The 15,428-nt window shown below is 41.9% G+C and overlaps 2 protein-coding genes across 3 annotated transcripts; both read left to right on the forward strand.

Annotated features, from left to right (window-relative positions):
- The first annotated feature begins 602 nt into the window (after positions 1 to 602).
- rps19bp1 (ribosomal protein S19 binding protein 1) lies at positions 603 to 5,133 on the forward strand. The gene is made up of 4 exons (XM_061680168.1): positions 603 to 778; positions 3,468 to 3,650; positions 4,664 to 4,761; positions 4,873 to 5,133. The coding sequence occupies exons 1-4, from the start codon at positions 724 to 726 to the stop codon at positions 5,044 to 5,046; spliced, it is 510 nt and encodes a 169-aa protein (XP_061536152.1). The 5' UTR covers positions 603 to 723; the 3' UTR covers positions 5,047 to 5,133.
- A 3,948-nt stretch (positions 5,134 to 9,081) lies between these two features.
- Positions 9,082 to 15,272, forward strand: atf4a (activating transcription factor 4a). 2 transcript variants are annotated; one of them, XM_061680465.1, is made up of 4 exons: positions 9,082 to 9,277; positions 11,238 to 11,399; positions 11,635 to 11,931; positions 13,984 to 15,272. In XM_061680465.1, the coding sequence occupies exons 2-4, from the start codon at positions 11,360 to 11,362 to the stop codon at positions 14,754 to 14,756; spliced, it is 1,110 nt and encodes a 369-aa protein (XP_061536449.1). In that variant the 5' UTR covers positions 9,082 to 9,277; positions 11,238 to 11,359; the 3' UTR covers positions 14,757 to 15,272. The 2 variants fall into 2 exon arrangements, with proteins under 2 accessions (XP_061536449.1, XP_061536450.1); XM_061680466.1 differs by having other exon boundaries at positions 9,083 to 9,277; positions 14,005 to 15,272.
- The last annotated feature ends 156 nt before the right edge of the window (positions 15,273 to 15,428 follow it).

A 15,428-nucleotide genomic window follows, 5' to 3' on the forward strand; every position in this document is an offset into this window, starting at 1 on the left:
GTTGAACATGATTTGCAAATCATTGTATTCTGTTTTTATTTATGTTTAACACAACGTCCCAACTTCTTTGGAATTGCGGTTGTAATTTAGCTCTCAATTATCTTTATATTTAGTTCAATGTTGGCACAAAAATTCTCAACACACATGCCCTATAATGACAATTATTTTGTCATAACTTGCACAATAATTAAATGAGTGCATTCAGCAGTAAAAACAAGGTAGGGACAAGGTAAGGGTCATAAAAAGTGCATAAATAAACAAGTTATGGAAAAATGTAGCTTCTGTTGCCATAGTGTAGCCATAAAAACAACTTAAATTTACATAAAGTAAAATAATATGTTCAAGTTAAAGTAAAACGTAGCTGCTGTTGTCATTATGTAGCTATATTGTTTTTACATAAAATACATAAAATGGTGTAAAGCCATTTCAGTAAAGAAAAGAAAACAAACGCTTACATAAAATTTAATACATTAAATATAATATTCATTTTAACCACTTGCACCAATGTTAGCAGTTTGTAAAAATATTCGGCGATGTTTCTCAGTCGGAACAATGACATTACAATTTTGTTCCGCCCGGCTCCATTACAATCGACGCGTCCCATGAGCTAACCGGATGTTGACATAAACGCTCACATTGCCGCACGTTCAGTTTATTGTTTTATTTTCTTTAAACTGGTGTAGTTTAGATTTCTGGAAAGAAAACGCTCTGCAATAGTTCAAGATGTCCGCGTCGTTGATCAGGAGGGGACTGGAGCTGCTGAGCAACGACATTAAAAGTATGTTGTGATCCCATTTTAGCCAGCGAGCTGGTTAACGTTAGCAGCGAGCGTTCATAACCACTTATTGTTATATTTAATAAACACTAACGTTTCCTCTCAGTGTTGTATTTAAATTGCAAAAATGTGGAACGAGCTGGTTTATAATGGTAATTGCAGTTTTAATTATTAATATTTAAAACTTCATGACGTGGGCAGGTGGCCTCCATTTTGCTGCTGGGGAAAAAATATGTTTGTGGAAAAATAGTTTGTCAGCCATGTTATGCATTTCCTTAAAAGTGCATCGGAGTCTATGGCTCTCCTTGCCCACATACGAGGGCATTACAGTACCTTAATTGCTCCATTTTTATTTTTTTTACCGCTTCACTTCACAGTGTGTCTGAATCTCGCTCCTAACTCGAACATTGCCCTGCAACATAAAGCAAAAAAAATCAGCCAAGTGGCAGCTCGTGACTTGGAAAACTTGTAAATTAGGGCTTCATAAGTACTAGGGATAGAACTCGCTCTCTAAAACCCCATTCGCTATTTGCATGGACTAGGGCTGCACGACATTTTTGAGCATTGATACTGTGATATGCGTGTGTGCAATAGTCACATTGCAGGGTCTGCTGCGATGTTGGTGTTCTGGAATATACTGTTGAATCAAGTGTAATATTAAATAAATGTGACCAGCAGAGGGACCTGTTTGGACATGTTAATAGAAAGTTTGTTACTGTCCATGCATGCCAGGTTGGACACTAACGAAGGAGAAAATAATCTACACAGGTTGGCCAAACAGAGGGATCGAGATGGGAAGGATGTGCAGCAGGTTAGGGTGATTAAGGATAGAGATCGAAATGTGTTGACTGGTGCCAGTAGTGTGCTGGATAGATGGAAAGAATACTTTGAGGAGTTGATGAATGAGGAAAATGAGAGAGAAGGAAGACTAGAAGACGCAAGTGTGGTGGACCAGGAAGTGGCAATGATTAGTAAGGGGGAAGTTAGAAAGGCACTAAAAATGATGAAAAATGGAAAGGCAGTTGGTCCTGATGAAATTCCTGTGGAGGTATGGAAGCATCTAGGAGAGGGGGCTGTGGAGTTTTTGACCAGCTTCTTCAACAGAATTCTAGCAGGTGAGGAGATACCTGAGGAATGGAGGAAAAGTGTGCTGGTGCCCATTTTTAAGAACAAGGGTGATGTGCTCAGCTGTAGGAACTATAGAGGAATAAAGTTGATGAGCCACATGAAGTTATGGGAAAGAGTAGTGGAGGCTAGACTCGGGACAGAAGTGAGCATTTGCGAGCAACAGTATGGTTTCATGCCTAGAAAGAGTACCACAAATGAATTATTTGCCTTGAGGATGTTGTTGGAAAAGTACAGAGAAGGTCATAAGGAGCTACATTGTTTCTTTGTGGATCTTGGGAAAGCCTATGACAGAGTCCACACAGAGGAACTGTGGTACTGCATGCGGAGGTCTGGAGTGTTAGAATAATACAGGACATGTACAAGGGCAGCAGAACAGTGGTGGGGTGTGCTGTAGGTGTGACAGATGAGTTTAAGGTGGAGGTGGGACTGCATCAGGGGTCATCCCTGAGCCCTTTCCTGTTTGCAGTGGTGATGGATAGGCTGACAGATAAGGTTAGACTGGAATCCCCGTGGACCATGATGTTTGCAGATGACGTGATCTACAGTGAAAACAGGGAGCGGGTGGAGGAATGAAGATTAGCCGAAGTAAGACAGAATATATGTGCATGAATGAGAGGGGTCGGGGGGGAAGAGTGAGGCTACAGGGAGAGGAGATAGCAAGGGTGGAGGACTTTAAATACTTGGGGTCAACAGTCCAGAGCAATGGTGAGTGTTGTCAGGAAGTGAAGAAACTGGTCCAAGCAGGTTAGAATGGGTGGCGGAAGGTGTCAGGTGTGTTATGTGACAGAAGAGTCTCTGCTTGGATGAAGGGCAAAGTTTATAAGACAGTGGTGAGGCCAGCCATGATGTACGGATCAGAGACAGTGGCACTGAAGAGACAACATGAAGCAGAGCTGGAAGTGGCGGAAATGAAGATGTTGAGGTTCGGTCTCTGAGTGACCAGGTTGGCTAAACTTAGAAATGAGCTCAACAGAGGGACAGCCAAGGTTCGATGTTTTGGAGACAAAGTTAGAGAGAGCAGACTTCAATGCTTTGGACACGTCCAGAGGAGGGAGAGTGAGGATATTGGTAGAAGTATGATGAGGATGGAGCTGCCAGGCAAGAGAGCTAGAGGAAGACCAAAGAGAAGGTTGATGGATGTCGTAAGGGAGTGTTATAACCCTTCCGCGGTAATGTTCTTAACAAAAAATTTTAAATATGGAAATTCAGACAAATAGTTCTGGAAGTTAATTTCTATTGGTTGGCCCCTCTGGTCAATCGTCAATAATTTCCCACTGTGTTTTTAATTAATCTTTCATGACTTTCTCCTATTCTGCCGCAGTCACCGTCTGCCATAAACATCCGTGCAGATCCTCTGGCACACCCATCAGACATTTTCATATTTTGCAGAGATTATATTATGGCGTCAGCCATAAACAGGCTAAACATCATTAAATATTTTTTAATTTTTTTTATTATTAAAGGCAGCGTGGCAGCATTGCAGCTCTTGTCACGTGCTAATTCGGGTGACCACACATTCATTCATAGCCGTAATAAGTACCACCGGTGCCGTGTTTCCTGCCAGGCGAAAATAAGTCGAAGAAGAAGAAGCAGCAGCAGGCGACAACACCCAGCTCAGCGGCAGCGATGGCGCTGGTGAGCACCAACCGCCAGGGCGTCACCCGGCAGGTGAAGAGGCTGCAGGGACGGCTCGGATCCGGCAAGAGCAAAGCGACGGTCAAAGACAAGCGGATCAAGTGCACCCTGGGTCAGTATGGTCCAATCGCGGTGTGCGCTCAGACTAATAAAGATTGAAAACCAGGCTGGGCAAAATGACCTTATAATAAAATCTAAATATATGTTTTTTCCTAACAAAAATATGATTTCAAAATTCAATTAATTTATTGCAATTAAATTACTTTAATAAAATACTGTTAATGACATGTATACTCTAACTTTCTCACTGTCCCAGCTATATGGACGGGTGTTATCCAGAGATGAGTCAGTTTGACACCCGCCCATGTTATTTCATGCGAAATCCATTCCATTCAGCAATCCATTTTCTACACTGCTTAACCTCACTAGAGTCGCGGCCCAGTTTACTGCGGGCAGAAGGCAGGGTACACTCTGAACTGGTCGCCAGGCAATCGCAGGGCACATATAAACAAACATCCATTCGCACTCACATTCATACATACTTATCCGATTAGCTGCAGTGCTAGTGAAAATGATTTTACTCATTTTATCTGTTTGTTAGTGGGTATTGAAGTCACCAGTTGTTGGTTATTTATTTATTTTTTTAATAATAATTTAAAAAAGCTTTTTATAACTTGTTCTGGCAAACAAACTCCAATGAATCGATAAAAATCAATAACTCTCCCAGCCCTACTAGAATGTAATGTTTGTTCTTACACATCAATGTACATCAGTTCAGCAGCCATCAAAGGATTACCTTTCCTTGTGTATTGCTTTTTCTTTGGCTTGGTAACACATTGTCACCATACATCGTTATTGTAAGTAAGTTGACAGAGATTCTGTTATTGTTTTTTACCTTTTATCATTAACTGTAGGTAACTTTTACAGCTTACATGGCCAGTATGTTAGGGCCTTGGATGTTTTATTTTTGTGTTTTACACTTGGAATACAATTGGAATGATCAAATGATACTTTTGTTGTTTATTTCTGTTGCCAGCGTTACTTCTTAATTTGCCTTTATTTATCAAAGCAATCTTTTTTTTGTTGGTAATTTCATGTTTGTGGTTTTTGTGTGGATTATTCTAGATGATTTCAGGAAGCAAAAGGAGAAAAATCAGATGGAGGCCAACCTCAGATATTTCATGAGAACGGGCATTAAGGCAACCGATTCGGACACCTTGAAGGTGAGAGGTCCTCTCAAATGTTAATATGTTGTGTACATTGTAAAGCTGCTAATATATTACATTTATGGAAAATGCATAAATGAATGACCACGTCATCTGGGTTTCCCACAGATCCAGAAATACAACGTGGGAAGACAATCCCGCGATCGCCCAGACCAGCCTGCTGCTCAAAAGCCCAAAGAGACCAAGTCCGTGTTCACGGAGGAGGAGTTCCAGCAGTTCCAGAAAGAATATTTTGGCCGGACTGTGGAAGAAAAGAAAAATTATTCCCCCAAAAAACACTGAACCCTCGGAATAAACAGCACATTTTTTTTTTTTTTAGGACTACTTTTTGTTTATGTTTGACTTAAACTTGCCTATAATAAAAATGTCCAATGTTAAATGCTTTATAGCTGAGATTTTGTTGGTATTCAGAGCTATTGAGACAGTTATTTTAATTAGCCATCAACTTGACAGAACAAAAAAAGTAAGTGCCCATAGTGATTCCATTGCATTTTTACTAGTAGAGGCAGCATTTCTTCACCAAGGAAACAAATTACACTTTCCAATAAATAACACTGGCGCATGACATGGCCAAACACAAATGCATTTACTCAAGTAACATTTTTGATAAACTGGTGGCCGACTAGTTAGAGCGTCAGCCTCACAGTTCTGAGGACCCGGGTTCAGTCCCCGGCCCCGCCTGTGTGGAGTTTGCATGTTCTCCCCGTGTCTGCGTGGGTTTTCTCCGGGCACTCCGGTTTCCTCCCACATCCCAGAAACATGCATTAATTGAAGACTCTAAATTGCCCATAGGTGTGAATGTGAGTGCGAATGGTTGTTTGTTTGTATGTGCCCTGCGATTGGCTGGCAACCAGTTCAGAGTGTACCCCGCCTCCTGCCCGATGATAGCCGGGATAGGCTCCAGCACGCCCGCGACCCCAGTGAGGAGAAGCGGCTCAGAAAATGGATGGATGGATGGTCAGAGTACTTTAAATGCCTCATACGTTTTACTTTTACTTGAGTATTTATGTGAAGAAGGATCGATACTTTTACTCCGTCACAATGACATGAGTGTATTTACTTTACAGACTCAAAAAAACAACAGCTTTGTCATGCAGCTCTTAAATTGTGACTGCCCAAACTTGGAAATTTCAGCCCACTTCCAACTTGAGAAAACACCTTGCGGTAAGTTGCAGATGTTTCTATTGTTGTTTTGGCAGTGATATGGCAATATTGGCACTATCGTGGTGTCGCACACACACGGACACACAGTCACTAAGTCTGGTTAGCTAACAGCTTCTTCATGAAGTAATTTAAGTGAATAAAGCAAATAATGGTTCTGTAGGGCCCAATGCATGTGTTGTCAGTTTTTGGGCAGTTAAAAATTGAAATGGTGGCAGGTGTGTGTTGACTCCCATATGTTATTATTTTTTTTGTTTTATTTGTAGTTCATGTTCTGATTTCTTTTTTAAATCTGAAGTTACTCACAAGTTATTGTTTACTTGAGTAGTTTTTTCATCGAGTACTTTCTTACTCAAGTAAATATTTGGATGACTACTTTTTACTTTTACTTGAGTCATATTTTTCAAAAGTAACAGTACTCTTACTTAAGTACAATATTTGGCTACTCTACCCACCTCTGCCCCACTGTGACATCACAATCCGTTTATCCATCCATCCATTTTCTGAGCCGCTTCTCCTCACTAGGGTCGCGGGCGTGCTGGAGCCTATCCCAGCTGTCATCGGGCAGGAGGCGGGGTACACCCTGAACTGGTTGCCAGCCAATTGCAGGGCACATACAAACAAACAACCATTCGCACTCACATTCACACCTACGGGCAATTTAGAGTCTCCAATTCATGCATGTTTTTGGGATGTGGGAGGAAACCGGAGTGCCCGGAGAAAACCCACGCAGGCACGGGGAGAACATGCAAACTCCACAAAGGCGGGGACGGGGATTGAACCCCGCACCTCAGAACTGTGAGGCTGACGCTCTCATACACGAAAGTAGAACAAATAAGATAAAAAATTAAGTTATGTGTCATAATGTGAAATGACACAGGGAAAAAGTATTGAACATGCCAACTGGTATTTTTGTTTGCAATCACAGGTTCAAGTAGCCTCCTTAATGAGAAACCAGTCGCATGCTTTGCTCTGGTGTCATTTTGGCCCATTACTCCACACAAGCAGTCTTCAAATCGTGAAGGTTCCTTGGGCTTCTTTTATGGACCTTGAGTTTCAGTACTTTCCATAGACTTTGGATTGGATTCAAGTCAGGTGCTTGGCTGGACCATTCTAGCAGCTGTATTTTTTCTTCTTCTTTGAAACCAATTGAGAGTTTCCTTGGCAGTATGTTTTGGATCATTATCCTGCTGAAATGTCCACCACCGTTTCATTTTCATCATCCTCATAGATGGCAGCAGATTTGTGTCAAGAATGTCTCAGTATATTTGCCCATTAGTCCTTCCTTCAATAATCTGAAGTTTACCAGTACCATTTTCTGAAAGCAGTCCCACACCATCATGTTACCAGCTCTAAACGTCACTGTTGCTACGATGTTTTTAAGGTGATGTGCAGGGCCATTTCTCCTCCAAATGTGGTGTGCATTATGGCATCAATTTTGCTCTCATACAAACAGACTATATTCTCCCAGTATTTAACTGGCTTGTCCGAATGTTCAGCAAACTTTAAACGAGCTTTCACATGTTTTTCTTCTTCTTCCAGCAATGGGTTCTTGAGACAGTGCATGGTGAGCGTGCATACAGACCATGGCGGTTTTCCTTGTGACAACAGTGCCTGCTAATTCCAGGTCTTTTTGAAGCTTTTGGACAACTCTGCTGATTATTCTTTGCACTCCTTTGTCAGAAATCTTGCAAGAAGCACCTAATCGAGGCAAATTTATGGTGGTATGATTGGCTTTCCATTTACGTATTATGGCCCCAACCGTGCTCACTGGAACATTCAGAAGCTTAGATATGCGCCTGTAACGAGTGATGGGCAAATGATACCGAGGCTTTGGAGCTTGTGCCACTCTTTCTCAAGTGGAGTGAACGCCATCGCTGTTTCGCGTCGCGCTTCATTCCTTCAAAATGTTTCGAAGCTTTTCATTAGCTCAGTGTCACCGGCTCATGGAGTTTCATTTATTCTTTGGGTTAATCTGGAATATGTTTTATAGTACGGGGGAGAGCACCTGCATATTTTATTGTAATGCCGACATAATCATTATTTGGTATGAATGACCAAAACACTTGAATGACCATACAGACTTTTCTGAACTTTTATTGCTATCATGGGAAGGAAACATGACAGCAATGAGCTCTTTCGAGGCTGCTATGGCTTCAGTTGTCCACCAGATGTCACCATCACTGAAGCCTTGAAGCTTTGAATGTTTTTCGGCACAATTGTTAGGAAAGCCTCAGTGCTTCACGAGGCTTCACTTGCCCGTCGCTATGTTTTGCGACGGTCTTGAGACAGCTCTTTCCTCTTACCCATCATGAGAAGGGTCTTGACTCACACCTTGGCAATGAGACCTTTTTGTAAGCCATCAATTAGGACTGCACCATCTGATATTCATTTGCACTGACAAGGGGCTGGATTGCTGTTTATTGATAGGTTTCTTGGCTTTCCATGCCTTTTTGCACCTCACTTCATATGTTCAATACTTTTTCCCTGTGTCATTTGACATTATTACACACAATTTAATTTCTGATCTTATTTGTTCTCCTTTCTTTGAATGTATGGATTACTTGGGTTGTTAGCAACATCTGGTGAAAATGTCATGTCAATAGCACCTTTGGAAATATATATTTTTTGAGAAGAATGGTAACGTGTCAAATACTTATTTCAGCCGCAGTATGATCTTATCGTTTACGTGTCAGGAGGATCAATTAAATTTAATCCGCTCATATTTCCCACAACAGAAGACACATCGACTTTTTCAAGTAGAGTTTGGAATAAAGTTGTAAACAAAAAGGAACGATGGATTGAAGAAAATACAGTGAAAATCGCCATACAAGTTGTATACGTATTTTTAAATACAATAAAAATACACTGAACTGTTTGTATTTTGTAGCAACATCTCACTGTTGTGGTGGCTTCCTCAAACTAATGTTGACATTTTCTGTTTGACCTACTTTCAATGTATACGCTTCGCGTGCATTCAACCAATCAAAGAACACTAACAGCAGAGGCACGCGTGTTTTGTTGACCAGTACTATCCGGCAGCGGGAACCTATTGACAAAGAGGGTTGATGAACTAACCCCGCTTACCCGCGCTGCAATATACACCCACAAACATGCCTTTGGCGGAGGGACACGCCTGGCGGTGCTTCGGTGCCTTATAAGCCGCCGCGGCACCTCTGACTCGCAACATTCGATCTGTGTGCTCGTTTTCGGCTTGTGCTTCTTTGGCTTCATTCTTGGCAGCTACCAACCGTCAACATGGCAGTTTAAAGGCGGGCGGCGGCAATCATCGCAGCGGCATCAAACAGGCAGGGCATTGGCGAAGTGCACTGGCGATTTCTGGCAAAATGGCGTAAGTATACATTCCCCCTTCTTCTGGGGTGCTTTGCGCAGCGCTTTGGTAATTGTGGACGACAAAACGTACTCCTATTATAACTTATACTCTGCCTCAAAAAAGATCGATACAAGTGTATCTACGTGCTGGCTTTGGGGCTTGGCTGGTGACAATATGATGATAGCGACTGGCAGTTGAAGGGAGTCGCGCCCACCAGGCGATCGACTTTTTATTGTGCCCTCAAACTGCTCTGTTTGGCTAGCTTGCTCAGCCAAACCAAGTCAAACATTTCGGACAATCAAATTGCCTGTCAGTCGTCGAGCTCGGCTTGTGTTTGGACGTCAGTTCTTGCCTTTGTACACATGCAAAATAGTTGACAACGTGGCGTGGTCAAAATGGCGCGCTGGCCAAGCGGACTACTTGACACCAAAATGGCGGGCCCCAAATTTCCGGGGGGGGGGGGGGGGGGCGTGGTCACCCGTCCGCGACGTGACCAAATTAGGAAATGTAAACCGGCTCTGACGTCTGACATTGGCCAAAGATTTGCTAAAATTAGCCTCCTCGCCCCCACGTGCCAGCTATACACGGTTTAACGATTATTTTGCGACGTCAAGAAACTCACATGGAAGTATCCCTTATGTTGTTGTGGCAGATTTGTTGTTTTACTCCAGTGGATTTAAGATGGATAAATGTTTTATTAATATAATGAGGGAAATGAAGACTTTATTCATATCACACGTCATATATTTAAAATGGAGCAAACAGTGCTTTACATAATTAAAGGAAAGCATACGGACTAAGTGCCACTGATGCGCTCACACACACCCCTCACATGTACAGTACGTAAGGCAATATGGGCAAAAAAATAGCTCTTTAGTTTACGCTAACGATAATTTGATATCCTGAAAAAAATGGTGTAAATCTCTCCTTACGTCCCAAGTCATGTATTGATATAGACACAGCATTTCAGAACAACTGGTCTTGTTTGTTTTGTAAAGTCCTTCTTACATCTACTGCGAAACATTAGTTGTATTGCAATATTTAACATTTAATAACTCTGTCCAGGCTGTATTACTGAATATCCAAAATCAGGTTTGCGCAATTGTATTTCACACTATGTTCATTTAAAATGTCTACAGGAAGGGTGTTCCGTAGTTGTGGCGCGTAATGATAAAAGGACGCTTCACAATTGGGTAATCACAGCAGAAATTTTTACACGCCCAAACAGACTCGTATTACAGAAACAACCAACAAAGTAAAAAATAATACAAAGAGCAGCACTGAGGAAGGATTAAAAGAGAGGAAAATCTTAGCAAGAAGGAAAAAGGAACCAAAGATTAAAATGTTCCATGTTAGTATATGGTAAGTAATGCATATTGCAGTTACGCAACACTAAGATTCGTACAATGTAGGACTGTGAACTACCAAATCTCGATTATCGTATAGGTAGTTTGTCGTACTTGAGGGCTGGACTTGTACCCTTAAACTGCATTTGTTGATGCTGAAGTGGATGGTATAAATTCTGTACAGAATTTGAGACAACAAAATCAACCTTTGTTAAACTGTTAGCATTAGTGTGTTAGAGATGACACTTTTTGGTATGGGAAAAAAGAAACACTAACTCCCATACATGTTATATGTACATTACACATCTAATATCTCAAAAAATGTTGGGCAATGCTTTTCCACTGGCCCAACTGTGTGTCTGTCTGCAACAGATGTCTGTGCGGTAAACATGGACAGTGGCCAATGGTTCCGGGTGTCACAAATATGCTTTTATTTATACGTTTTATTGCCTCTGTGCAAAAAATATGACTTCGACCAATTTTTGTGGTGGACGTAGCAGAGAGTGCCTATTTTTCTCCCCTCCCTCTTTCTTCACAGCACTAGTACAATGTGTTTAAAAGTAGTACTGTGCGATTAATAATGCTTTTAACGGTCATAAAAACAGATTAAAATGGGCATGTTTTTCTGGCAGGTCTCTTCTGGCAATTTCCCTCAGCTTTGCTGCAGACGACAGCAGTACCGAACGTCTCGACTTACGAACCTCTCCGCACTCCGTTTTACCCGCCTTACCGCTGACCACACGCGGCAGGAGCCATGCTGCTCGCATTGGAGGCCGTGGAGGCCCTGTGCTCAGGTAGGTGACACGGTCGACTCGTAGACGCCGTACTGGGCGTCTATCCATAACGTGTATGAATGATTGTCTTGTCTATTTGCCCCTGTACACAAGTTTTTCGCCCAAAATTGACTGGCATTGAGTCCAATTCACCTGTGAGCGTGTTCCCCAAATATTATTGACATTTTTTTTAAAAACTTTTTTTTTCAGGTTTTGTTTTTAATTTTGTATTAACTGAGCACTAACTGTTCCTTAGGGCCCTCATTTCTGACGGCTGACCCAATGGGGCCCCTTCTGGACCAAGATGAAGAGGAAGTGCTTTCACCCTCCTCCCCGCTCGAGGGCGAGGTCCCGGCCTCGCCCCTCCTTTCTCTGTCCCCTTACCACATCTTGCTGTCGCCCCCATCCCCTCCTCCCGGCCACCCCTCCCCTTCCTCCTCCCCCTCTCAGTCCTCCTTTCTGGAAGCCAAGGCGGGATCCGACGTGACACCTCTGCCCTGGCTGGCCGCCGGCGAGCTGCTCCACGCCCACGTGGGAGCGGACGACATCCAAGGTGAGTTGGAATGGTCCAAAATTAGTGTGGCAATAGCTTGCTGTGAAATTATGCAATGTTTATTTGGCTGTCTAGTGTTTTACGATTAGTTTTAAGTTTTATCAAGTAGCACATTTTATTTATCTATATATATTTATATACATGTGTATGTTTTATTTTCGCCTACAATTTTATATAAAACACATTGTAAAAAAAAATAATAAAAAAATAAAGGTACATTTTAAAATGGTGAAATGTAATCTCAACATATTTTTAAACATTTGCTTTAACATAGCGTGTACAATAATTAAATAGTTTATGTGAAAGTTATGGTATTTAAAGTTATTAAATTTAATTTTAGAAGGTGTTACATTTTAAGTTTTATTTTTTTTAAACTGAATTTTCTAATCTGGACTGTTTAGCAAATTTTTATTTTGTATTGAATTAAATTTCCTTTGACTTTATGTATTTACACGGTGTAAAAATATGAAAAGTCAAAGCAAATGTAAACAATTTTTAAAATTTTATTTGTATGCCATAAAAGTATTAAATGCTTAATGAAAATTTCAATAATTCTGGGATTTAAACAGGAAAGGAATTGAGGTAATACATTTTAAATAAAAAATGTTTTTGCCAAACTTATTTGTGTCAATACTTACCTGCAGGATGCCCTGTGTTAGTATTAAAATATGAATAAACTACAAAACAAATCAGGTGTTTAAATGGCATTGGAAGTTATTAAATGTTCTGAAGCATTTATTTTAATTTTATTATTCATTCATTTTTTAACTGGTTGTTTAAAAGTACTACCTGGTGTCTGCAGGGTTTTAAAGTGTTAAAAGGTAACTTGTGATGGCAAAAGTTAGTCATTGGAAAGATATTAAACGAAAATTTAAAAAAATAAAAAAAACTGCAAAATTTGTAGCTTAAAAATAGCTTTCTCGTTGGTTAAAAAATATTGAGATATTACGTTTAAAGATTTGTTTTTATATGACCTGCTTCCATGTTGAGGTGGTTAAACTGGAGTACTTCGTGTCAGGAACATGTGTGCGACGACGGAGACATGAGTGCGTTTGGGTGGGCGTGGCTTAAACCGTCTACTTGGACCGGAAAAGCCAGTTTTCAACCGACTCCCTCACTGACCGAAATGACCTTCCGTAGTGTAGTAGACGTGAGCCGTCGCCACCGCAGAGAAGGAATCCAAGGCGTGTTACTTCCTGGATGTCATTTTCCAGTTGGGCTGAACCATTAATTACGCTTCCAATTGTCACATGTCATTACAGGACTCAAACGCCCAAACATGAACAAAGTTTTGTCTACGTAGTCTTACTGTGTGCGGAGAATGGCGTCAAAGTTTGATTCTGAAGGAGAAACTCACTCGATATCGCCTAGGTGTCACAATTAATCAAACTATTTGATCATCAAATTAATCAACTATTGATAAACAATCATTTAAAGCCGTTGTTTAACTTTAAAATTGCAAACAGGAAAGTAATGAGCAATATTTACCCCTATTTGCTGATGTTTTGTGGTAGAAACCAGGAACTGATTCGGGATCAATTTATGGAAAAATAAATAATCTGTGTTTGCAGCTGCCTTATGAATAAATTGTAATTGACCTGAAGCAGCCTCAGAACTGTTAATGTTACAGCAAATTTAGATGTATTTATTTTTTCTGCTTTTGACTAAAATGTAATTTATTTTGCCATCTAAACTATTTAAGTTGTATATAAAAAAACTACAGTCGCTGAAAACTGCCGTCAATTTAGTCAACGAAAATAAAGTTTGTAAAAGGCATATATGTAAACGTTCTCTTAAATTTCTGGACGCGATCACGTTCACCTTGATCAGCGGTTCCCAAAGTGTGATCCAAGTACCACCAGTGATATGCAGCCTCCCTCTAGTGGTACATGTTTGTTGTTTTTAAAGAGTACATTTGTAAAAAAAAAAACAAAACAAAAAAAGTGTTTTTAACTTGTGTTCAATAAAGTTACAATTTAATATTTTAGAGCTGTGTTCAAGTATTTATTTACCCGCAATTATAATGTAACTTTTGTGTGCAATACATTTTAGTTGACAATGAATTGTCTTCAGACGACGCCTTCGCGGGCATGGACTGGATGTCGGAGAAGATCGACCTCGGCGACTTCGACCTGGAGTCTCTCATTGGCTCCTGCTCGTCGGACGAGCCCCCCGCTTTCCCCGAGGACCTCCTGGCCTCCCTCCGCTGCCACATGGATCTGGACCTGGAGCCTTTCCGCGTGGCCCCCCCTGCAGACGGGCACCCAAAGCCGGCCGCTGTCCCCGCGGAGGTGGTCATGAAGTCTGAGCCCTGCTCCCCGGCCCCGCCTCCCTCACCAGGATTCTCCGAGAGCGAGACCGACACCAAGTCGCCTCTCGCCGACATCCCCCCCAATCCTGAGCTCCCGCTTGAGGAGGCCTTCGTCAAAGTCTTGTCGCCGCCGTCCAGCGACGGCGACAGCGACTCCGGCATCGAGTCTTCCGCCGGCTCCCCCCGCGCCAAACCCTACGCCAAACCCGAACTCCCTTCCGCTTCTTCCTCGCCGTCTGCGAAGGCCAAGGTGAAGTCGTCATCCGGCGCCCCCAAGGTGGTGGAGAAGAAGCTGAAGAAGATGGAGCAGAACAAGACTGCGGCCACACGCTACCGCCAGAAGAAGCGCGTGGAGCAGGAACAGCTGAGCGTGGAGTGCGAGGCCCTGGAGACCAGGAACCGAGAGCTGGCCGAGCGAGCCGACGCCATCAGCCGTGAGATCCACTACCTCAAGGACCTGATGGAGGAGGTCCGCAAGCACCACCGTGGAAAGATGAGAGCGGGGGCCAAATAATATGATGACGATGACGACGAGGTGGTCAGGCGAAGCATCTGTACATGCTTGCGTCTCCCAGTCCGCTGTTGGGTCCCCACATACGGTCCTCCCAGAATTGGACTTTCGGGTGAAACTTCCAGGGTGAGACATACGTGTTCAGAAGTTCACAGAAGGTCAAAGTTAAGGTGAAGTACGTTTGTAGTTTCATCCTGAAATTTCACCTGAAAGGCCAATATCACAAATTTGTTGTGTGAAGAGTAACAAAAATCATAATCCCTTGTAGAACCCTCGACTTGGTCTAGTCACCATAGCAACCTTCCTCTGGTTCAGAAAAGGGCCTCTTAAGTGTATCTGAGTTTCCTGCGCGTGTGTGTACATATTTCTTGGCTTTGATACGCAATTTAGGTGGTCTTATAGTTTGTATTTAATGTGTTCATGTACCGAGTAGTTGTCGCGCTCTTGCTTGTACAAATGCTCTCAAATGCCTTTCTCTTGCAGTCTTTTTCTAATAAACTTTAATCTGTCAAGTCTCAAGTGATGTGTCTTGCTGGTCTTTTAGTTTTTAGGTCCTAAAAACAAAATTGCATTTTGATTTGAAATGCTGCAAAAAAGTTTGATTATTGTGTGACTGAGTATCCCTGACCTCTCTGCGCTTAGTTCACATTTTTCAACAGATTTGAGAAATTCCAG

Source organism: Phycodurus eques, chromosome 6, assembly GCF_024500275.1.
Source record: "Phycodurus eques isolate BA_2022a chromosome 6, UOR_Pequ_1.1, whole genome shotgun sequence".
NCBI classification, from domain to species: domain Eukaryota; kingdom Metazoa; phylum Chordata; class Actinopteri; order Syngnathiformes; family Syngnathidae; genus Phycodurus; species Phycodurus eques.

What these genes read in the sequence shown, in the direction of transcription:
- rps19bp1 (XM_061680168.1), top strand. Translation starts at nt 724, where the DNA reads ATGTCCGCGTCGTTGATCAGGAGGGGACTGGAGCTGCTGAGCAACGAC. An exon ending in GCTGAGCAACGACATTAAAA is followed by an intron (nt 779 to 3,467) that starts GTATGTTGTGAT and finishes GTTTCCTGCCAG; the next exon opens with GCGAAAATAAGTCGAAGAAG. An exon ending in GCGGATCAAGTGCACCCTGG is followed by an intron (nt 3,651 to 4,663) that starts GTCAGTATGGTC and finishes GGATTATTCTAG; the next exon opens with ATGATTTCAGGAAGCAAAAG.
- atf4a (XM_061680465.1), top strand. Translation starts at nt 11,360, where the DNA reads ATGCTGCTCGCATTGGAGGCCGTGGAGGCCCTGTGCTCAG. An exon ending in CGTGGAGGCCCTGTGCTCAG is followed by an intron (nt 11,400 to 11,634) that starts GTAGGTGACACG and finishes ACTGTTCCTTAG; the next exon opens with GGCCCTCATTTCTGACGGCT. An exon ending in GGGAGCGGACGACATCCAAG is followed by an intron (nt 11,932 to 13,983) that starts GTGAGTTGGAAT and finishes AATACATTTTAG; the next exon opens with TTGACAATGAATTGTCTTCA.